General features: G+C 39.0%; 1 protein-coding gene across 1 annotated transcript in view; it reads left to right on the top strand.

The window, feature by feature from the left end:
- TRHDE (thyrotropin releasing hormone degrading enzyme) overlaps positions 1-23,283 on the top strand; it is a 214,307-nt gene that overhangs the window by 100,810 nt on the left and 90,214 nt on the right. The window contains exon 7 of the mRNA XM_056338965.1: positions 15,709-15,774. Coding sequence (XP_056194940.1) covers positions 15,709-15,774 — 66 coding nt within the window. The remainder of the gene's footprint in view (positions 1-15,708; positions 15,775-23,283) is intronic.

Raw genomic sequence — 23,283 nt, 5'->3', positions numbered from 1 at the left:
GCCTTTAAGGATGGGCAAATGAGAGGGTGTGTGTATATGTCCATGTAATAGGTATAGGATGTAATATGCAAACACAAAATACTTAGGAAATTATTTTAAAATGCTGGAGTTGCTCAAGAGCCCAAGGAACGTTTTCAGAAATCCCTTAGCTGGCTTTGAAAACATCACTCTTGGTCAATTAAGCTGTATTAGCCAGCAGCTTTGAGCATACTGAAATATTCTCGTTGTTTAAGTGTTTCAGTCATGTTTACTGGTGATAGCTGAACCTTGGTAGGTTCAGAGGCTTATCTCACGTCAGTATCTTAATATTTCAAGCTAATTATTTTTTCTAATTAATAGGATAATAATAATAATTACATCACACAGGAAACTGTAATCCTTAACACTCTTTGTTTTATGTACACTTAGCAAACATTTGATTTGTAATTGAAAAATAATTTTCATTTACATTGAAATGACAGATAGGACAGTAGTATGCCCCTATATTCTGTTAGCTATTTTATGCAGGCTAATAGGATCACTCTGTTTTCTGTGCAGATTAGAGTACAATCTCTGTCTTGGATCTGTCCATTTAGAGGTTGCTTTTTCAGTGTAACAGTGGCCATGCTCAGTGGATAGGGCAGCATCTCCACTCAGCTTCTGTGCTGGCCACCTCTCCTGAACCCTAGGTGATGCTGAGTGTGCTCATACCAGGGCCTGATCCTGTAAATTTTGAAGCCAGTTACCAGATCTAGCAAACTATTTTGACGAATGGCAATGGAAGAACTTACTTACACACCTTCATAGATGAGGAGATTAAAAGACGCGCTGTTTCACCCATGAAGTCTTTACTTTCCTGCCTGTTTGTCTGCTACTCTCTGTAGCCATTCATCCTTTTGTTTTAGATACAAGCAATATCTAATAAGAAGAAACTTTTCCCACTGACTTTGTAGCTGCTTTTTTCACTGTTTCTGTACCTTTGTCCAGACACCTGACACTGCTTCCTTCTGAGGATAAATTAGAGCAAATTTAACATGTTGTAGATCTTATGCTGTTTCATTCCTATGTAACCTTGTATGCATGGACAGTTTGCACTTAAAATCAACTAGGGAAACAAGCTCATTTATTAGATAGCTAGAACATTTGTCTATCCTTCTAGCCTTCTAGTGTCTGCCTATATAAATACTGTGATGAGTGGTATGTCAATAAAATCCAAACTGTAAAATTATACTGAAGGCTTTTACCTGGTCAGCTGTGTGCTCAAGTATTTTCAGGTGCTTCAAAGCCCTCACACAATGAGCCCTGCTGGAGGGATATTGTTGCTGGTATTTCTGGGATGACTTTTTAGTTTTTTGCTGACTGATTTTTTAAATTGCAGTTAAGTAATTTAAAATTAAATTTAAAATTAAAATTAAGTAATTACTCGGATTTTTTTCTGTTGACTCTAGTAAACATTGGATCAGGACCATTAGTGAGGACTTTTCTACTGTCTTAAATAAGATGTTCATTTTTAAACAGTCTAACACTATTCCCAGTATCTTTTCCTTACATGTTGGTATAGTTTGGTTTTTTTCCATTCTCTTTTAATTATTTTTTTAAATGTCCGTTTTGTATCTCTGGGACCTTGGATTGTCTATGTATTCTCTTTTCTCCTTTCATGATTTTCTACATGATATTGAAATGATGAAACTTTGTACCATCTAATTTTTGTTCAATGAAATGACAGTCATAGAATGTCATTGTCATTTCATTGTCTTTTCTGTCATCAATATGACATAAATCAATTAGACACCATTAAAGTGCCCATCTCTGCTAGACACTCAGGTGTCATTTTAGAGATGTGCCTCTTTATCTTGCTCTGCACTTTAGAGATGACCATTGAAACTGTGCTGTTTAAATGCCTTGGAGCTGAATATATTATTTATTTCCATTTTCTTGTCCTGGGTGATTGTGCATGTTAAAAAATCTCATGACATAAACCCCTGAAGAATGGCATTCAGGTAATCCCACAAGCAGAGTGAAAGAGGCGCTACAGCCTGGCAGCACACAATTTTTTTCCAGTTACGCTCTTAAGGGTAATGTTTGCCTCTTTCAAAAGCCTCATACTAGTCATTCTTCAGACAGAAGCATGCCATCCTCCACTAGGGCCACAAATATGTAGAGAAAATTAAGAAGTCGTGATAGTTCATTAATAAACCAAACTGGTAGATGATTCAAGGCTCTCGAGTTGCATCAGGGTGGATATATCTTCCTAGTGCAGCTGGAAGTGAGATAGTGTCCTCCCACAATGATGGGAAAAGTGGTTATATCGCAAGTGCAGTAGGAAGTATAAGCTGTTGAACACAAGAGTGGATCTGAGAATTGTTAAATCAAAGCAAAAAGTGTGGCAGCGTTTCCACACCAGAAATCACTGACAGCAGGAATCATAGCCCTGGAGAGCTGCATCAACAGAGGAGGAGAGAGCGCAGCAAGAATAACATGAGGAGCAACAGTCAGCAAGGAATGTCTGACTGTAATAAAATGGAGAAACAAGACAGCTGCATTTCAGAGGGAGCAGCCAGACCCAGAGCGGTGGCATGAGGGAGACAGATCCCAGACAGAACTAAAGGAGTCACTGCCCTAGGTGAGCAGTCACAGCCAGATATGAGAAAGGATGAAAAGGCACCAAGGGCACTGTAGAGAGCCAGATAATATCTGAAGTCATTTCAGTCAGCCTGCTGCATGCTTTGAAGCATGCTGGTTGAAGATTCTGGCAGCAAACAGAGCAGGCAAGACCAGTATGACGGAGCGTAGCTATAAAAGTACCCCCAATAGGATATGTTTTGGCAAGTGACAAACACTGATCAGGATGAGGAAGAAGATGGCTGGAATTTGGAAGAATATTCCTTTTTTTGTTCTGCCTGTAAGCAGAATTAACCTCAGCAATGAGATCAGTTACTGAGCCTGGCTTTGTAATGCAAGCAATTCATTATTCCCTAAACCTTTGTATGTATGATTTCCTGTTCCTTTTTATCTTTTTGCCACTTCTTTAAAAATGCTTTTTCCTGCTTTCTGTGTCAAGTGATGGAAGAAAGATGTATTTCTAATAGTAATAAAAGGAGACCATGCTCCCTGCCTCCCCTCAAAGGCAATGTTCTATGTTAGGAAATCTGTTCAGCTAAAGATTTGCACAAAGACAACTGCTCAGCTTCATGTATGTTGCAATAACAGTTCTGGCAAAGAAAAAAATTAAGAAATTGAAAGCAGTGGCTTGCTCTCCCTTTTGAGTGTAATTGTCTTTGAAAATTTACAGCACAACATGTTCTGCAAGAATATGGAAGAACAGGAGAGCTAACTGCAGTCACTGGAAAGGCTCTCTAAAAACTTTGTGCTTCTTACTTCTGTTTCTTTAGGCACTGAGAAGGATATTGACGCTATCATATGAAAACCAAACCAAACCCCAAAACATGTATTCTGCCTAGTAAACCCAGGATGAATATCAGTGCGATGTCCACTCAGTTCATGAGTGCAATGAAATTGTGACAATGTGCGTCTGTGAAATGACCAAAGGAAAGTGAGAGCAGCCCATTAAAAGTGAAAGACATACTAGAGAAATACTTATAAATGGTAAAATATAGTAAAATAGGTTTTATTTTTAAGTATTCGCTGAACTAAATCAATAAGATAAGATGGTATCCAGCTAGTTAAAAGTCTTACAATATAATACAGTTTGCTTTACAACCCACTCCCTTACTGCAGTGTAAAGGGAGAGCTTTTTGTTCTCCCTGACTCGATTAGCTGTGATGTTGCCTGTGCATACCATTAAGTCCTGGGTGCCCTTTTGCCTGTTGCTGGTTTCTGTTCCATGATTTACGAGTGCAGCAGGTCAGTGCCCAGATTGCAGAAGATGCTTTCAGGAGCCATTTGTTTGTAATGCATTTTAACAGAGGAAGTATCTTGTAATGAAAAGAATTGCTTTCTGTATAGATAAAAAGGTTGTAGGTTGATACTGCTTCCAATGTGAAAGCTGTTGAAACTCAAAGTCTGTGTGAATCCTTTAAGTCCAAGTTCAGAGCAGCCCCAAGAACGCCTGACTTAAAGTATGGAGGCTGTTCCACTTCAGCCCCTGGGTACTAGTGCATAAAACTAGGCAGGTGCTTCAGGATGCTTCAAACACCTCTCTTAAGGCATCTGAGCACCTTCCTGACTCAAAAAACTCCTGTCATTAACCTCTTAATCTGTTTAGCGTATGCTGTGATAGTATTTTCTGAAGAAGAAACGTGGGAACCACTGTGTATGATATATAAACAGCAACACACCTACAGTGCTTCAGAAGCATTATGTTTCCCACACTGGGGAGAACTGTATGAGTTTGACTGGAAGTGATAAAAATGAAGCACAAATATTAATAAAAGCATTTGATTTTAAAATAGAGCTTGTTAGACTAGATTACTTAGTCAAGATAGAGCATTTGGGAAGATGCAACCTGTTGTGGTATGACTGTCTTCTGCCTGTTCCCTGCCAAAAGGCAGCTGCAAATGGCAGCTCACAAGGGCTGGAGGAGGCGATCAAAGAAGAAATGGCAACGGTGGCTCCAGACACGGTGTCCTGTCGGCATTTCTTCCTGACAGGAAGTAGAAGGAACAGAACACTGCATCTGTGCCTGATGTTTCCATGGCTTAAAATAAAGTGTTCATAAGTGTGTGCATGGAGTTACCAGCCAGTGCACCAGTTGCTGAAATGCACTTGCCTTTTCTGCTTCTCTGGCTATACTTTGTGATATTTTTTTTTATACTTTGTCATTTTTAGCAAAGGGCAGAGCAGAAAGTAACTTTGTAAGCCTTTACAGGTAGTTTCTGTATTCTGCCAGAAGGAGTCCAAAAACCAGTGATGCCCAAGTAAAGGCAAGGAATGTGTTTTGCTGGCAGACATCCTCGTTCAGATCAGTGAAACAAGAGCAACGATTTCAATTGTTAGAGCAACTCAGAATAAATTGTAAGAATTCAAAAATAAACTGGAGGTAGTGAAATAGAGCTAAAGGAAACCACCTGACATAAAAATATGATCAATGTTTTGATCAAAATGTGGTCCTGCAGGCCCTCTATTCAGGAGGGAACTGTCTGGAACAACCTCTGCCATACTGTTTTCTTGTTGTTGGCTTTTTTTAAAGGTATGTTTAAGTACTGGATAATTTCTGAAGCTTAATAGAGGTATTAAAAGAGAGAAAGTAGAGTAGCGTGTTTAATTAAAGTTAGTTGCAAATCCGTCTTAGGCAAATGGTTTGAGATTCTTATGTGGTATTTAGTGAACTAAAAGTAATCTTAATTTGCATGCTTCATGGAAACAAACCTGGTCAATGGAGAATCACCATGAATTCTGAGTTTTATTTTACTTAATTTGCTTTTGGATTCTCGGTGGAGCTGGTTGGTAAAATGGTGATGCATCTCCTCTTTGAAGTGAAGTAACTGTGACCATGTAAAGACTTCGGCAAATGTTCATCATAAAAAGGATAATCTTTGTTTGTTACTCCTAATGGAAAACAGATTTGTGGAGCCCATTTTATTATTGCAAGAGATTCTTAATACAGTGGTTTTTAAGATGCACTAGTTTATTTGCTACTTAAATTCTGATGATGGCCTGTCTGTGTAAATAATGCCATCAACCTCTCGTGTTTGTCCATCCTTGAAGATTTCCTCGTACGAGTAGTTAATGAAAACATATAATGTGCTTTTGTCCTTGTCAGTGGTGTCAGAACATGTAAGAGAGATTTTGGTGGTAAGGCTAAATAAAACTCCTGTTGTAAATGGAGTCCCAATAGCATTTTGTGTAGGTGACATAGTGTTTTATTGTTCAAGGAAAATAATGTGACAATATTCACCTGAAGAACATGATTACTTATGGTCATTTACCCCTGAATTTTGTTCTTTGTGTCATGTTCCTAAAATTTGCAACAGAATTTATGTCTAAGATAAACATTTCACCAAAGCTCATCTTACCATCTCACCATTTTGGTATTATCCAGCCCTAGGACAGCTGTGTGTGTTAGAATAGAAAATGATTATGATTTCCCAGTGAAAAGCTCTCCTTGAATGTAATGTTGCTTTTTCAGTGATGTTTTAGCATCAGATAAATGGCCTTTCCATCTATAAGAACAACATAAGATGCCTTTATGCATCTTTGACGATTTAGCACACTACATTACATGTTTATAGGTATATCTGCTGATTTTAAAAAATATTGGCTCATCCACACTGTAAATAAAATTTTTAACATCTTGTAAGTTTAATTTATTTATTAAAATATATCCTGGTTTTATTGCGGAGTATCAACAGCACATTAACTTGTGGGTGTGCAGAGCTTGATAAGCAAATATCAATTGGAAATTCTGTACTATTTAAAAAGTAAAGAAGATAAATTAAATGTGGGGGTTTTTCCTAGTCTGTACTGTTAAAATCAAGTAGGGATAGTTTTTCTGGGTCTTTGTAATGAATGTAGTCCCTTACTTTTTAACAATTTATTACCAGGTGCAGGGAAGCCAATCAGACTCAAATTCAGCTGAGTACATAGTTACTTGCTTAATTTTATGTGTGTAAGCTGTGGAATTAAAGTGGGCTGCTTACATGCTTAAGGTACTTAAGTGTGTCACTAAATGATGGCCTGAACGAAGACCTTCAGGATTAGGCTGATACTGTCACGTTTTGTACTAGTGCACTGCGTAGTCTGCATATATCTATCTCCTTACTTACTTCTTACAGCTTTTACATGGGTTTTCCAAAGGGAAAGCCTCTAGGAATGATTTGAACATCTTACATTTCTGCCACAGGGAGGAAATCATAGCCACATGTTTACTCATTTAAACAAATACGTTCTGTTATCCTAATCAAATAAGGAAGTATTCACAGTCATCAAATTCACATGCATTAAGCTTCATTTTTCTTATAGTATTTGGAGGTGCCATTGGAGAATACAGAAAATAGCTAAGCTGGTGTATTACAGTGCTCAGTTTCTGAAAATGAAAGGGGGATTTAGCGCTGGGTGACTCATGATACAGTCTAATTAATTTCCTGAAAAGAATTTCTCGGTGAGTACTTCTGCAGTTCCCAGAGATGAGATATTTTGGATAGAGGCAGCTGAAGAATTCCAGAGAAGGCTTTGCAATTATCTCTGCTCTTACAGCTCGATAGAAGGACTTTAGCAGAAGTCTCTCAGGAGCCTGCCGCAGTACTGTGCTGTAACTGATGGCATGAACGAGACACTCTTGTTCCACAACTGTCAGGGTAAGGCTGCATACCTTGAAAGATAGTTCAGATGACAGAAGTAGGAAGGTAAAATACATTTCAGCGTGACCTTCTGAGTAGGAGCTGAGGAATGGTTGGACTTCTCCCCTTGGGGAAAAAGGAAAAAAGCAAGAGTGTACAGTGACTGTGTTTGCTTAAGGAAGCGCGGTGTAAATGCAACACCTGGATTTGAAAGTGCTTACCCAGCTTTCAGTTGTTCTTACAGGGGAGCTAAAAGATGTCCATTAATTTGCATAATGCCACACCAGTCACTCGGCAGATATTACAGCCAGGCTTCCTTCATGTCTTGGTCCTCCTCTTTAATGTGCTGAGCGTTACAATTCAGTTAATTCAGTGCACTACACGTAGTGTAACACAGCAGCTCAGTTGACCAAATTTATAAGTAATTTATTTACACATTTATATGCTATTCTGTGTGTGACTTGGTCAAAACACATTTTTTGTGTTAAATTTCTCCAGGATTTGACGGATTTAATTTTGGGGTTTAATTTTATGTAAGAGTTCTTTTTAAAGAGTCACATTTTTGCTGCATGTTTGATGTACATTGTTCTTTCACGTTGATTCATGCTGTGTTTTTCCCAATAAGCTAAATTTCATGGGGCATCCAGCTGTGGTTGCTTAGTACCAACAAAGAATGATTGTTTTGGAAAACGTGACTTGGATATTACTTGTTGGCTAGTGTTCACATTACAAAAATAATGTGCAAATATGCATTCTTTGTATAAGTGCCTGGTAAGATGCTCTTCTAATATTGGAAATGAACTTAGAATCACAGAATTATCTAAGATTTTGAGAAATAAATAATAATGTATGAATTCAGGAACTTTGAACTGAAATGAAAATATACTCATTTACTTAACCCATTTGATTATGGATATGCTTAGGCTTCTGTTTGACAGGATACTGTAAAAATTTGTTCAACATTTTAAAGAAAAATACCCAACCTCTTTACTGCTTTTGTTACATTTGCAGTTCTGAAAATATCTTTCTTCAGCACGTTTCATGAAGAATAGGTACATTTCAGCCATTATTCAAAACATATTAGCCAAAATTTGGAAGTTTTTGTGTGATCTTAAGTGATCCTGCTAAGGTACTTCATGCCTGACTTGAATGTATATAGCAGGTATGGCTCTGGCTTTCTGGGTGAGGGGCCATGTCATGGCCAAAGCATAAAAGGGGGACTCAGATTTTCAATAATATAGCAAAGTGCAATGGATTATTTGTATTGGACTTCCCTGCTGAAGAATGGGTTCATTCCCATGCTCAGTTTATTCTTTGTAATGGGTAGGTTGCAGGAACTACCAATTTGAGGTAGGTGTATGGAAACACTAACTAAAAAAGCTGAATTAGCTGTTAGGAAGTTTGCAGAGCTGGGTGGTATCCGTCTGCACCTTCTGAAGGTGGAGCTGCAGGACTTCTGGCAATGGGACGTAGGCCATCCTTACAGACAGCCACTGTGCCAGAGAATTGCTGGAGTAACGTACAGAAGGGGCTCCAGAGGAAGTCCTGGGAGCTGCAGGCGGGTGAGTTTGATTGACTTCCTTCTCCAGTGAGGTGGGGACTCTAGGATATAAAGAGTGAAATAACTGAGCACGTGGATAAGTACATTGGCCTTGCCTGGGCATAACTGCTGCAAAGGGAGATTCTGTCTCACTAACCAGCTGGAGTTCCTGGGGGGAGTCAGTAGACACTGGATTTAAAAAAAATTTTGACAAGGCACCTCACCTATAGCTCAGGGTAAATAGTTTAAGGAGGGAACTGTTTAACTTGTGTGTAATGTGACTGATCAAAAAAAAGAATACTAGTATACATCAGGTATGTATTAGTAGCCATCAAACTTTGTATATTGATTCTCATCTTAAATCAGGAGCTCTTTATGAAAGTATGTGAGTGCCTGTATGTGGTCTGAGCCTTGTTTTAATCAAATAAGATAGTGATTATAAGAAATTATTATTGACAATAATAGCTCTAACAATAATATGAATGAAATCTAGTTATTGAGGTAATTGAGATAGAGGACAGAGTACCTCACATCTCCCTCAAGTAGAGAGAAAGTAACCCTAATCTTGAATCGCAGCGGTACCAGCATACACAAAAAAACCTGTAGGCCTCCTGTCTGTGGCCTGTTGTATTTGAAAAACAAATGGTGCTATTACACATTAATTAAGACTGATTTTGAAATAACTACTGTACGATAGAAGAATGTTAATTAATCACCTATATTAATTGTTGGTTTGTTGTTTTTTTTTTAAATGAGAGAAGGAGAAACAAAATGGATGGTTGGAGGTTTGCGGAAAATTGACATAATTAACGTTTTTGTTTTAGAAATTTGGTCATGTAATTTTTGTTGGTAGTCCAATGCTCCTCTTAGCACCTCACACCCCGCTTACACCTTGGGTACCGCATTGGTGATTTTAGTTTTTATGTCATAAAAGGGATCATTCTGAACTAAATAAAAATAAACAGCTTTCATTGCTAAACAGGGGTGACCAGGTGGACATTCAGTGAAGAAGAGATATATTGAGGTCTGTGTAATTACCTTTGCTGATGTTTGGTGTTACATGAGATAAATGGATAGGTGAGCCTGCAAGATGCTATCTCAGGCTTTGCAAAGTCAGGGAGGTGTTTTTGCACTGTTTACTTTTTTCACGTTTTCTAAGGTTGCTCCGTCAGTTGCAGGATAAAACAGCTTCAGAGGGATTCATGTCACCTCACTTGCAGGAGTCTAACACAGTGAACGTCCCAACTGACTAGTCCTCTAACGTCCCTGTATCATCAGTGAGGATAAACAGGCACTTTTAGGGTGAAATTAATCTGTCCTATTTTAGATGCATGTCTTTGGATGAGATGAATCAGGATGAGCTGAAGTGCTTGCTTCTCTCTCCATGCTTTTAAAGAGTCTAGGCAGCTGGCTCAGCTGTATGCAACTGAGTGTGCATCACATAGCTACAGTGTAGGCATCTGCATTCACTCTGATGAACCTCAATCCTACGGTTAAAACAAGAACAACAAAACACACAAAAGCAGAACCAAAAAGAAGTTGATGTTCTAGTAAAAAATGACAAGTTATGGTGGGAAGGAGGGTGGAAGAGCTATGCTTTTTCTGGCTCAGCCTTTTATGGGCTCTTTTCCTCCCCCCCCTCCAAGACATTTACAAAATGATATATTTCACCCTCACAAGAGTCAGCTGTAGTTCATGGTTTCTGTTTTGTGTTGGTGACATTTCTCTCTCATGAGCACTTTCTAGATTACTGGCATAATTTTTGGTCCTTAAAAGAATAATGCTGAATGAGTTTCTAGCTCATTTGTATCTCTTCACACACAGCCCCTTGCGCTTGCCTCCTTGCTTCTGCATAATCCTGTGTGCTGGTTATACTGACTTCTATATTGTTCCCTTCACTGCAATTGTTTCACCAGTTCATTATTTCAAAGTGCTTTTCTTCACTGTCTCCTAGGTACAGAATATCCACCTTCAGCTAGCAAGCACTCTACCCTCTCTTCAGGGCCCTCTTTCGAATACCTACCCTTGCTGGTTTTCTTATATGAAAGTATGACATGAAGAATAAAGTGAGATACAATATATGTTATTCGACTGCATATATGGAAAAGGATGGTGTCACACCAGTTTTGTATCTCCACAATTCAGAAATTCTTGGGAACAAGGTACTAGTACGGACATTTTGTAACAGAGTGGGGAATCAGAGTATGGCCTTTTTGGATAGCGCAGTTGAATTCATCTCACCTCGCTTTAGGTGCCTGCAGTGCAGATATGTGCATATGAGCTGCTCACCCCAAGCTACTTTTGGAGTGGATTATGAGAGAGGGGTGCTTTTAGGGTACAATTCTCCCAGTCTGTTTAGAGGTCTACTTTAAGATGAGATAAAGTGAACTGAACCCAGAAGTGACTGGTGCAGTCCATTGACTATAAGGGAAGCCTAAACAACTGATGTAAGTTTAGACACAGATACCTGCATTGAGTCAGATGCATGTCCTCCTGCGTGGCTGTATAACCAGTACTGTGTGGTGTGCAGTAGTCATATTTTTGTGGGTTCATACATAAGACTTGCTTTATTTTCCTGTTAAAGAAAATTCCACCTGAAACTTTCTTTTGTATAAGGAATGATTACAGGATGCAAGTTGCAAGTGAAAAGATTAATATAAGAATTCAGTTATAATAAAATTGGGTCGGAGAATTAAATTAACTTACAGTAACTGTGACTTGTAGTGATGCCACAGGATCAGAAAATGTAGGAGTGGGTCTTTAGAAATTAGTTTCATTTAATCTGAGATCAAGATTGCAATCATATTATTTTATGTTGGCATGTAGATACTTAGACTGAATGCCTTAACTGGGACTCTGCATTTTGTAGATTTCAAAGACAAGTTCAGCTCACATGTATAGGAATTTTGCTCCTAATTTCACTTACGGATGGTCTTTACCGTGGTGTGAGTGTGCAATCAAGTTTCTTCAGGAAAAGAAAGAGCATAAACTTACAGCACTTCAGCCAGCGTTGGCTAATTGCCTATGAGCATGCCTATTCCCAAGAGCACTTCGCAGAAAAGGACTGTGTATGATTGAATGTCCAGAGCTGCTGACATGTTCTGCCTTCCTTTCCTGTAGCAGCGGAGTCGCAGCGCTGAGGCTGAGGAAGCTTTGACTGTGTCATCATAGGTTATATAAGGAGCATACTGGGTGATCTCTGGCAAATGAGTTCATCAAGATGTGCCTCAGTTTTCCTTTAATTTTCAGGATATTGGTATCAGTGTCTTATGAAGCACTTACGAGATCTGCTAATGAACAGTGCTTCACCAGAACCAGGTAGTGCCGTTAATCATTGACTGGATATCTGCTGTTTTTGTCTGAGTAGACTGTCATTAAGATGGGGTACAGTGGCTTAAGGTGAGTCAGATTTTACACTGGCAGGAACATAGGTACCTTTTTTGAATAGGAAATAATTGCTTTCCACTAGACCTGTTAAACCAATGTGTTCTACCTCTTGACAAGGTACTAAGTCATCCAGTGCCTGGAGGAAAGTACTTAAATCATCAATAAATAGCCATTCTGCCCTGTCAGAGAGCCAGGTTCACTTCTCAAGACTCTATATGTCATTCCTTGGTTGGACAAATGTTGGCAGAGCAGAAGTGGCCCCAAGATTGGAGTGAGGAGCAGATCAGTTGCATGCCAGAGTGTTCAGGGAAGGATGCTGACAGGTTCCAAAGGGTGTATTCTGCAGCAGGATGAATTTGTTGTGATTTAGGATTTTTCTGTAGGCTTAGGTCTAGGTCAGAGAAGCTTTCAGAAGGTATTGAAGCATAGGTCCTCTGGACTCCATCTAGTTTACTGCTTGCCAGGCAAATAGGCAATGAAAATGCTAGCACATTGGGCCGTTCAGATGACCCCAGGGCTATGTATTCTCTTACTCCTGTAACTGAACTTACTACACATACCTTCTTTACCTCCCAGGACCCTCTGGTTAGAGTCATCCTCCAAGCTCCTCTTTTTTGTAAGCCCCTCTTCTTTATGCCAGTTACTCTGCATACCTCTTGCTTTTTATCCTTCTGCCTGCAAGTCTATTCCTTTTCATCTCTAGTCAGAGTGGCAGTCTTTGCTGCCTTTCCCTTTCCTTCCCAGTGCTGGGAGTATATTGATTGCTTCTGTTCTTCATACAAATGTATCACTGTTCTCTGTTCTGCCTGCTCTCAAACTGCAAGAAAGGTAAAGTGGGTGGTTCCCTCCCTTTCCTTCCTCCCATTTCTTTTCCCTCCACACCAAGGGCTGCATTTGCCCCCATTTCTTCTCCCTTCTCCCAAGACAGTTTTTTCCTTAAGGTTCTCAGGTTTTCTGTTTTCCCCTTTTTGTTCAGAATACCTTCCATTCCTCAAATAAATTAAGAAGGCGTTTGCTTTCCCTGTGTGGGGAAGGTGGCAGAACTGGGACAAGCATATTGCTCTACAAGCTGCAAGTAAGACTTCTGGGTTTCCTGAGAGTAATTAATTGGCAGAAAGTACTTCTAAAGTAGCTGTGAGAAGGGATGGATCCTAAGAGAGTAGTCCTGCCTTTGTGCCTTGGATCTCCTATTCAGTCTTTGCTTGCATTTTTTATTTTCTTTGCTGTGTAATGGCAGCTGTAGTTCCATCCAACGTGTGGCTAAATATTACCTGTGAGAGGAATTTTGTCACTTTTACGTGTTTCTGACTGTTCTTGGTTTCTGGATAGAAGATGACTCTACAGGCAAGATCAGATGAAGGTATTTGCTTGCTTACTTCTCACAGGAATCAGTAGAGTTAAGGTACCTATATAAATATATGACTGTTGCTACGATGTGACATTTAAACTGTGAGAAACAAACAAGGGGATCCTGGAATACTTACAAAGGAGTAGGAAAAGGAATGTGTGATAAGTGGAAAAATGTCAGGGTTTAGGCTGATTACTTTTATATTGTAGACACTTTTGGTTCTGCTACAGAAGTTTTGGGTTGTCCTGCCCAAGTTGCATACAGGATAATAGGATTTATCTATTTATTAGAATTTTTTAATCTTCTCTTTATCTACTTAGACAGATTTATCTGCTGTTTATCTGCTTAAACATCTCTGAGAACTTTACTCCTTCTGTTCCTCTAGTAAAATAAGGGTAATAATGCTTCCTGACCTATGGTCTTGTCTGTTCAGGTAATAATCTGCTTCGAGGGATTATGTTCTGTGCTGCTGTGTCTTCCAGACATGATTGGTCTCCCAGTAAAATTATGTACCACCATAAAAACATAGCAGTGTTAATAATGCAAACACCATCTTCTGGTTTATCCACTGTCCAATTTATATAAGCAACTACAAATACCTCCTCAGTTAATGATTTTTTTTCCTTTTTTTTTTCTTCAGTTACTTTACTATGTATTATTTGTTGTTGCTGCCTATGTGAAGGAACTGTGAAGTTTTCTTACAATTTACTAGTAATTTACAAATCTTTTTGATTTATGCCATTATTTCAAATGTTGGTTAATACAGATATTCCCTCCAGTACTTCAAAAATAGTCTTTATACAAAAAATCAGTGGAACGTGTAAAATGGTCTAAAAATTGTACAACTGTTAAATTGCAAAATTATTCTGAACTTTAATCTAGCAGGAAAAGACATAAAATCTTGTTTTGAAAGCTGAAGCTAGAGATATTCAAATTAGTAAGAAGGTGCACATTTTTACTGTGACAGTAAATATTAGTTGTGACAAGTTATGTAAACATTTTCCTGTTCTTGAATCTTCCTAAAATAGATGCTGTTGTGTAGGTTTTTTGCCTAAATTACTGTTTGACCTCTATTAATGCAGGAAGTCAGATTACATTGTTATAATAGTCCTTTTGGCTTTATAACCTGGGAATTTTTTGGTCTGTGAAATGTTTCTTTTTTTCTTTATTTTCTAATTGAGCATTAGCCTAATTCCTGAACCTATATCTGTAGCTGAGATTGTTGAGTTCTAGCATCATGTTTTCTTACGGCCTTTGAGTTCACTGACTTTAAATCAATAGTGTCCTCCCTGTCATGCAGTGATCAGTACTAAGTATAACATTTGATTAATGGCATCGGAATGTTAGTTGTCTAGAAAATGGATTTCAAAGAGGGATACTATAGCTATATCATCAAATCAGATCTGCAAAGATACTTGTGCTTGAAACAGAGCACTTGTGCACGGGGAAAACACGCAGCAATTGTGGTTCTGAGAGGGAGTGAGAAAATAGAAAAGGGATGCCTTAAAGAAATCTGTTTCTTGGTGTAAGTGCTGAGAAATAGAATCACCTGTGAAACAGAAGAAATCTTTCAGATCTCTCTGCTTTGCCTGAAGGGGCAAAGAACTAATATAAGTAGAGAAAAAGTTTTATACAGGTACTTACCTCTTTGCATGACAGTCTTGGAAATAAGCTGTTGATTAATAAGTCAAATATGTTTATATACATATTATAAAATTCCTATGCAAATGATCCACTTCCAGATCATCAGACCTTGAAGGCTTTTACAAAGGAAAGTAGTCTCACTAAATCCTGTTTTACAGTAGTATAACAAGGGTAAAATTATGAATAATCACTGCAGTATGATTTAGCGTGGATGTTTTTTTCCCTCATTTAAAACTGTGCAGTACTGCTGAGTGCGTAGAAGGGCTGGGGGCAACCAGCTGGGGAGCTGCCACATCTGTGCTCCAGCAGTGGAGTGAGTGTGTTTTATGACCTGTGCCTTATTCAATCTGTGGGACAGGATATTAACAAAGTCAGCCTGCTTCCTCACTTTTGCTTGTAAGTATTTGCATTGTTTTATCTTTCTCTTTTTTTCATTCCAGCTCAAAAGAAGATTTTATTAATCTCCAGTCCAAAATGATAGTGTTGGATGGAAATGCCTACTTCAGGTTTTTATTGTGTAAAACTGACATGCAAAAACAGTAACACCTTTTTTCCTCTATTATTTCCCACAGGGTGCAGCTCTAATTCGAATGTTGGCTAACTTTATGGGTCACTCTGTGTTTCAAATGGGCTTACAAGTAAGTAAAGGCATTTCTGTCTTTGTGTAGGTGTACATTTCCAGCAGATTCTCTTGCTTTCTTTTTTCTTTTTAAACTATGTTTGCATCTGTGGAAGTGTTTCTTTACTTCAGGGCCATCTAAGGCACCAGTGTGTCCCTGAAACTGAATTTGATGGAAGTTGCTGAGTAGTGTAACACACATGGCGGTGCCCCCAGTTTCACCTGTATTTCTTGGTGTGTCAAGCAATTGCATACATTTGTGTCTGTTTTGTGTGGATTGCCACTTGAAAGCCATTTTGTCCATATGACAACTGTATGAAGGGTTACCTGAGGAAGGAGCTACTTCAATTACATTTTCTTGCTGGGCTAACAAATAATAACAAGTGATATCAAGCCAGCTAGAAAATCCACAGCCCTAAAACTAATACTGCTTTTCAGGTAAATACTTTTGCTTTCCCTTCCCCCAAAGCAAAATCATTGAGCTTTATTTTTACCTTTGATAAGCTTGGGATGTTCTGTGCCTTAATGATTTTGTTAAAACTCACTCTGCCTTTTAAAAAAAATTTAGAGAGGTAACATTTCTGTATGAAGAGAAATTCAACATGCTGATTACAAAGGATGAACTCTTTTCAGAAATAATTCAGCACAAATGAGTGTTTTGTAAACTATTTAAAAACAAACAAGCCAAAGCATAAAAAACAATGCAACTCCCTCTATTCCATTGAAATCTGCTTGAATTAATCATGTTACAGGCAGCTGTGATTGATGAATTATGTATGATGCAGCCTGCTACTTAGAAGTGTCCTTTAAAGTAAATTGATGTTCACCTGAAATACAATTATGCTAAGATGGAAAGAGCAATCAATCTTATCTGTTCTTAGTAAGCTTTTCATTTTGAAATTTAAATAAACTATGTCTAGGATCAGGTCATTTTTTAACAGAATAATTCTACCTCTAACCAAAATAAATTGGAAGCTAAAATATAAAACAAAAGTTAAATAAACACATTGGTTATGTCAGAGGTGTGTTCTATGCAATAGGCAATTAAAGGAAACCTGGGGAAATACAGCTTTTTGGAGAGTTTACAGGACATTCAGGGTTTGCAGCATAACTTATTCACAGGACCCAGTTGGATCATTTTCTAAGTTGTAACCAAGTTAGATCACTTTGATATCTTATTATCCAGCTGAGAAATCTTGAAATTGAAATTTTCCTGCATAAAATCTTGTATATGTCATCTCATTTAAGCCAATATGACTTCTGTCCTTAGTCTAGCAAAATCCATGTTCTAGCTAGAAACTTTTGCCTGCACAGATCCATTCATATGGAAATTCAATTTCCCACAAAAAAAAAATTCACTCAGGGTTTTAGAAAAGTTTTAATACGTACATCTCAAACCCTGTTTTTCTATTTTCTTCTATGTTTGCCTGAGAAAAAACAGTGTGCAAGTTGTCCTGAAACAAATTTAGAAAAAAGTTCAGATCAAAGAATAGAGCTATGCAGGGATTAAATAATCATAATTACTATAAAGTTGTAATGGGGCTTTGTTTTTTGATTTGAGTGGTTTCCTATTATTTCTGCTTTTTACCGGTTCTGCTCTAAATAGAAACTCTTCTGTTTGCTAATGAAAGTCTCTGAAAAATCTAACTGAAAAATCTGTGTAGTGAAAGTCTTGGCATGAGTTCAGTAAGATGATGATATTCTAGCTTCTTTTATAAAAAGGGTTTGAAGTCCAGATAGAGATTTTCCATGTGTATGTCTCCAAATTGAACAACATAAAACAAGATTTCATAAGCTTGTTCATAAGCAAAAAGTTATGCAATTGGAAATGTCTGTCAGTTATTTAATTCTTTGTGTTTTGTGGATCTAACAAAATAGTGTTCCTGCACTGTAGATTTGGGAGGCCAGCGTTGCTAACGATAAGCAGAACTGGAGTACTAATTTACCCTTTCTATCATGCATCGGTTTAGGCTTTTTAGCTGTTTAGCCCCAGTACCATCACTTGGGGTTTAGCATTATGGTGTCTTGAATCCAGTTTTTTCATGGAATTCTAATGCTCAATGTAATGGCCTTTCTCAAGGATAGCTGCAAAATCAAGTATCACTACTATTTATAAATCTCTTCAAATAATGAATACTCTGAAAATGCTCTCGATCGTTCATTCCTCCTGGGTTATTCTTGTGGCTTGCTGAGTAACTGAGTTCTGAAGGACCTATGCTTTGCCATATTTACTTTGTTTTTCATTAGATTCCAGTACATGGAACACATCAGTGTTATTAGAATCATAGAATCATTTAGTTTGGAAAGGACCTTTAAGGTCATCAAGCCCAACACTTAACCTAGCATTGCCACATCCACCACTAAACCATGTCCCTAAGTGCCACATCTACACATCTTTTAAATACCTCTGGGATAGTGACTCAACCCCTTCCCTGGGCAGCCTGTTCCAATGCTTGACAACCCTTTCAGTGAAGAATTTTTCCCTAATACCCAATCTAAACCCCCTGGCACAACTTGAGCCATTTCCTCTTGTCCTATCCCTTGTTACTTGGGAGAAGAGACCGATCCCCACGTGGCTACAGCCTCTTGTCAGGCAGCTGTAGAGCACTGAGATCCCTCCTGAGCCTCCTTTTCTCCAGGCTGAACAAACCCAGCTCCCTCAGCCGCTCCTCATTGGAGTTGTGCTCCAGACCTCCTTGCTCGTCTCTGGACACGCTTCAGCACCTCAGTGTCTGTCTTGTGGTGAGGGGCCCAAACCTGAACCCAGGATTCGAGGTGCAGCCTCACCAGTGCTGAGTACAGGGGGACAATCACTGCCCTTGTGCTGCTGGCCACACTGTTTCTGATAAAAGCCAGGACACTATTGGCCTTCTTGACCAGCACCCCCAGGTCCTTTTCTTCCCCAAGCCTGTAGCGTTGTGTAGGGTTGTTGTGACCCACGTGCAGAACCCAGCACTTTGCCTTGTTGAACATCACACAGTTGGCCTCAGCCCATTGGTCCAGCCTGTCCAGATCCCTCTGCAGAGCCTTTTTAAATGTTCCCCCACAACTTAGTGTCATCTGCAAACTTACTGAGCGTGCACTTGATCCCCTTGTCCAGATTGTCAATAAAGTTATTAAATGGAACTTCCGCCAGTCCTGAGGCCTGGGAAACACCACTTGTGACCAGCCACCAGCTGGATGTAACTCCATTCACCACCACCATGTAGTCTTGGCCATCCAGCCAGCTTTTTACCCAGTGTAAAGTACACCTGTCCAAGCCATGAGCAGCCAGTTTCTCCAGGAGAATGCTATGAGAGATGCTGTCAAAGGCTTTAATAAGGTCCAGGTAGAAAACACAACCTTTGCCTCATTCACTGAGCGGGGGTTTTCATAAACCCGTGCTGATCTCCGTGTTGTCCTGTAAGTGCCATGTGATGGCACTCGGGGTGATCTGCTCCATAACCTTTCCTGGCACTGAGGTCAGGCTGACAGACCTGTTTTTTCCCTGGATCCTCCTTCTGGCCCTTCTTGTAGATGGGTGTCACATTTGTTTATCTCCAGTCTGCTGGGACCTCCCCAGTTAGCCAGGACTGCTGACAAATGCTGGCAAGTGGCTTGGTGAACACTTCCGCCAGCTCCCTTGGTACCCTTGGGTGGATACTATCTGGACCCATGGACTTGTGGGTGTTTCAGTGGTGTAGCAGGTTGCTAACTATTTCTTCTTGGATTATGGGGGCTTCATTCTGCTCCTCATCCCTGTCTTCCAGTGTCGGGGGCTGGATACCTGGAGAACAACAGGACTGAGGCAAAGAAGGCATTAAATAACTCAGCCTTTTCCTCCTCCTTTGTCACCATGCTTCTCTCTACATCCAATAAAGGAATGAGATTCTCCTTAGCCCTCCTTTTGTTGCACATGTATTTGCAGAAACTTTTTAACTGCCTTTTATGGCAATAGCCAGATTAAGTTCAAATTAGGCTTTGACACTTCCAATTTTCTCGCTGCACAACCTCATGGCATCCTTGTAGTCCTCCAGAGTTGACTGCCCTTTCTTCCAAAGTTCATAATCTCTCCTTTTCTTCCTGAGTTCCAGAGAAAGCTCTGTGTTCAGCCAGGCCAGTCTTCCCTGTTGGCTTGCCTTTTGGCACATGGGGACAGCCTCCTCCTGTGCCTTTAAGATTTCTGTCTTGAAGAATGTCCAGTCTTTCTAGACTCCTTTGCCCTTCAGGACTACCTCCCAAGGGACTCTGCCAACCAATCTTCTGAACAGGCCAGAGGCTGCTGTCTGGAAGTCCGAGGTAGCAGTTTTGCTGAGCGCCCTCCTTACTTCTCCAAGAATTGAAAACCCGTGTAATTTTGTGATCACTATGTCCAAGATGGCATTCAACCATCACATCACTTGCAAGTCCTTCTCTGTTCACAAACAACAGGTCAACAGGTCTAGTGGAGTGCCTTCCCTAGTTGACCCTCTCACCAGTTGTGTTGGGAAGTTATTTTCCACACACTCCAGGAACCTTCCGGACTGTTTCTTCTCTGCTGTGTTGTACTTCTGGTATTAATATTTTCTCGGTTCTTTTTAGTGTATCAGGTATGTCCTGAAGTGTTTCACAGGTGATAAACAAGAGTATTCCTGTAGTCTCATTACACTAGCATAAACCAAAATGACTAGGTCTTTATTTCTGTTTGCATTGAGTGTTTGTGGTTTCATCGAAATCAAGGTAAAATTCATCATCTCATTAAGAGCTACAGAGTTAGAGCTTTTATATAAGAGAAGCTACAACAAATATGCTAACCTTTGGGCAAGAAGAGTGAAAGATAAGGTTTAGAGCAGGAACAAATGAGATGGCTACCTTTTTTGTTCGTTACCAATTTTTTCTTAATCTAATTACATGCTGTCACCTAGCAGGTGGACTTTCGGAAAAGCGGGTAGAGATAGCTTGGAGGAGAAAAATCCCTTATATGTCAAGGAAAACAATCAATTGTGTTAAAAAGAAGAAAATAAGTTGATGGAGAGCGGGACTCTTTGTTAGATATTCTTCAACAATGAATATGAACTGAAGTAAATGTAAAAAGGTGCACATGATCCCTAACTGCTCAGCAAACTGTTCTGTTGAGGAATCTGCAAGGAGGTAAAATTGTAGAAGAGATGCTCAGTTTTACAGCATAGATGGCCTTGGAGAGATTCATAACTGTCAAGAATAACTGGTCTGTTCCTATCACAGTAAATGTACTGTGAAAGACTATTGGATTATAGTGTGGAAGTTCCACAATAAAACTGCAGCCAAGAGACCACCTAGTGAATGTATGATTTTCTGGAAGCCCTTCAAAGACATACGATGTCTTGAATCATACGACATTTTCAAACAGAGGATTTAGTAACAAAGACAGGACTTTCTCATTGTTTTCACATAGCACACCATAGACAAAACCAAAAGAGAACATACTGATATTGGCTGTAATGAATAATAGAATAACCACAGTAGCAGCCACAGCTGGTAACACTTGCATATGAGGAAGTCACAGCTATTATTATTTTTAGAAAATGTCTAATAAACCCTTCCTTCTCAGAGTAGGCGATTTCTTTCTTTTAAAAAGTCCTGACAACTTTCATGATGTGCAGTTTCTTTATGCTCCAGGGAAATTCAAGAGGTGCACATGACAGAATGCTAGTACTGTTCTTACAGGGTGGTGTTGCTTTTCAGTCAAAAAGCCATTAATCAGCTAGGACAGCAATTAGAGTATGAAGAGGCTTGGTCAGCACCACTTGCTCTGAGTACGTTTCTGAACTGCATAGACTGGTTGAGGAAGCAGCTTTAAGTTGGCCTTATCATTCAGTCATCACTCAGGGCAGTAATATGCAATATAATATTAGATTTGTGTGAGATTTTCATCTGTAGGCTGTTGTTCCCAATCTGTGTGCTTGAAATAGATGGTTGCTTACATGACTGGTGTCACTGTATTACATTTCCTGGAAGGTTTTACTGTTTTATAGCAAGGGACCTCTTCAAGTTCAGTAGTTTGGTTTTTTTTTCCATATTAAATATATAGAGAAAGTGAGTGATTTGAAAGTCTGGTACTTAGATGTGCGTAAAGAGCCACCTCAAGCTCTGTAATAAGACATTTCTGCACTGGTTTGTTTAAATTTTTCTTCTATTTGGCTTGATTATTTTGGAGTCTCATCTCTGTTACTGTACGTTTGTCAACACTGCATTTCATTTCCATGTGGCAGCTCATTGATCACATAGATCTCTATCCTTTTGAACTTCACTTGCTGCTATGCATGTGTTCATAACTCACTCTGATTTAGTGCATCATCAGCAGTTTGAATTAGTTACTTTACTGTAGGAATATCTGCTTCTGTGATAAATTAACTGCTTTTGTACTTTAGGCTTCACATAGTACATTTGGAAGAAGAATTTCCATACAGTGCTTTGGATATACAGTCTTTTTTGGTGCTGTTGAGTGGCCACTGTATTGAAACAAATGGGTCAACCTTTCAGAGGAGCTGTCTGGGGAAATGTGATGTGCAGGCTGTTAAATACAGCAAGATTCATATTTCAATCACTTTTTACTATCATAAAGCTGGCTAGTTAGACTTTCTTTCGTCTAGACTGCTTAGTATTTCCTGCTTTTTAGACACCTCTGTGTGTGCCTGTGTTCTGTTTGAATTGCGGCAGTGAATGTGAAACTCTATCAGAAACTTTCTAGGTGTAAAATAAAGCTTGAATGTGCTATTTTCCATATTGTTTGCCACTTCTGTCCAAGAATCTAGTAGTGCAATAAATGTATTAATCTATTCCCACAGTATTATTTTATAATCCATTTTTACCTAGTATATTAAACAATGTACCCATTTTATCATACCTGTTTATTATATCTTTATTTCTAATTCACAAGTTAGCTAGCTGTATGCTGTTAAAATGAGACATCATTAGAGACTTCTTAATAGAGTTTTCTGTGAAAAATAAATAAATCTGTAAAATGAAAAAACCCAAAAAAATTCAGGCACCTTAGGATCAAGTTCAGTGAAGGAATGAGCTGGAATACGGTCCCAGGATCAACAGTATAGGCAGAACTACCTGGAGTCTTCCCTTGTTCGGTGGGAGGATGTAACTTTTGGCACCAGGCAGGAGTATCTTTAAAGCTGGAGTACCTTTGGTGTTGCAGCTGGTGCATTTAGTAGATATTGGATAAAGTACTTTTCAGCAAATTCTGCACCCATCTCCTCTGGCTTAGAAGAACACAGAATGTATGACCTTGGTGAACATCAAAGTATCACCATTAGCATATTAGCTACATTCTGTCCTTAAGTTAGTTGCTACCGATCCCTTTATTTTTTAAACCATCTCACTTCTACTGGCTGTTGTCAACAAGATAACTTTAAGCATGTTAAAAGCAGGACATAGGAAGTCATAAGAAATCTCACAGGAGCTGACATCACCGTTTTCTACACTGTGTGTCATAAGAGATTGACAACCTTTCACCTTTTCTGGCACCTCAGCATTTCTTATGCTTCTAATTTACATTACTCTGGATTTTAGGATTATA

Source organism: Falco biarmicus, chromosome 5 (assembly GCF_023638135.1).
Source record: "Falco biarmicus isolate bFalBia1 chromosome 5, bFalBia1.pri, whole genome shotgun sequence".
Classification (NCBI taxonomy): domain Eukaryota; kingdom Metazoa; phylum Chordata; class Aves; order Falconiformes; family Falconidae; genus Falco; species Falco biarmicus.
The sequence above is the reverse complement of the archived record's forward strand: the minus strand, read 5'-3'. Positions and strand labels throughout refer to the sequence as shown.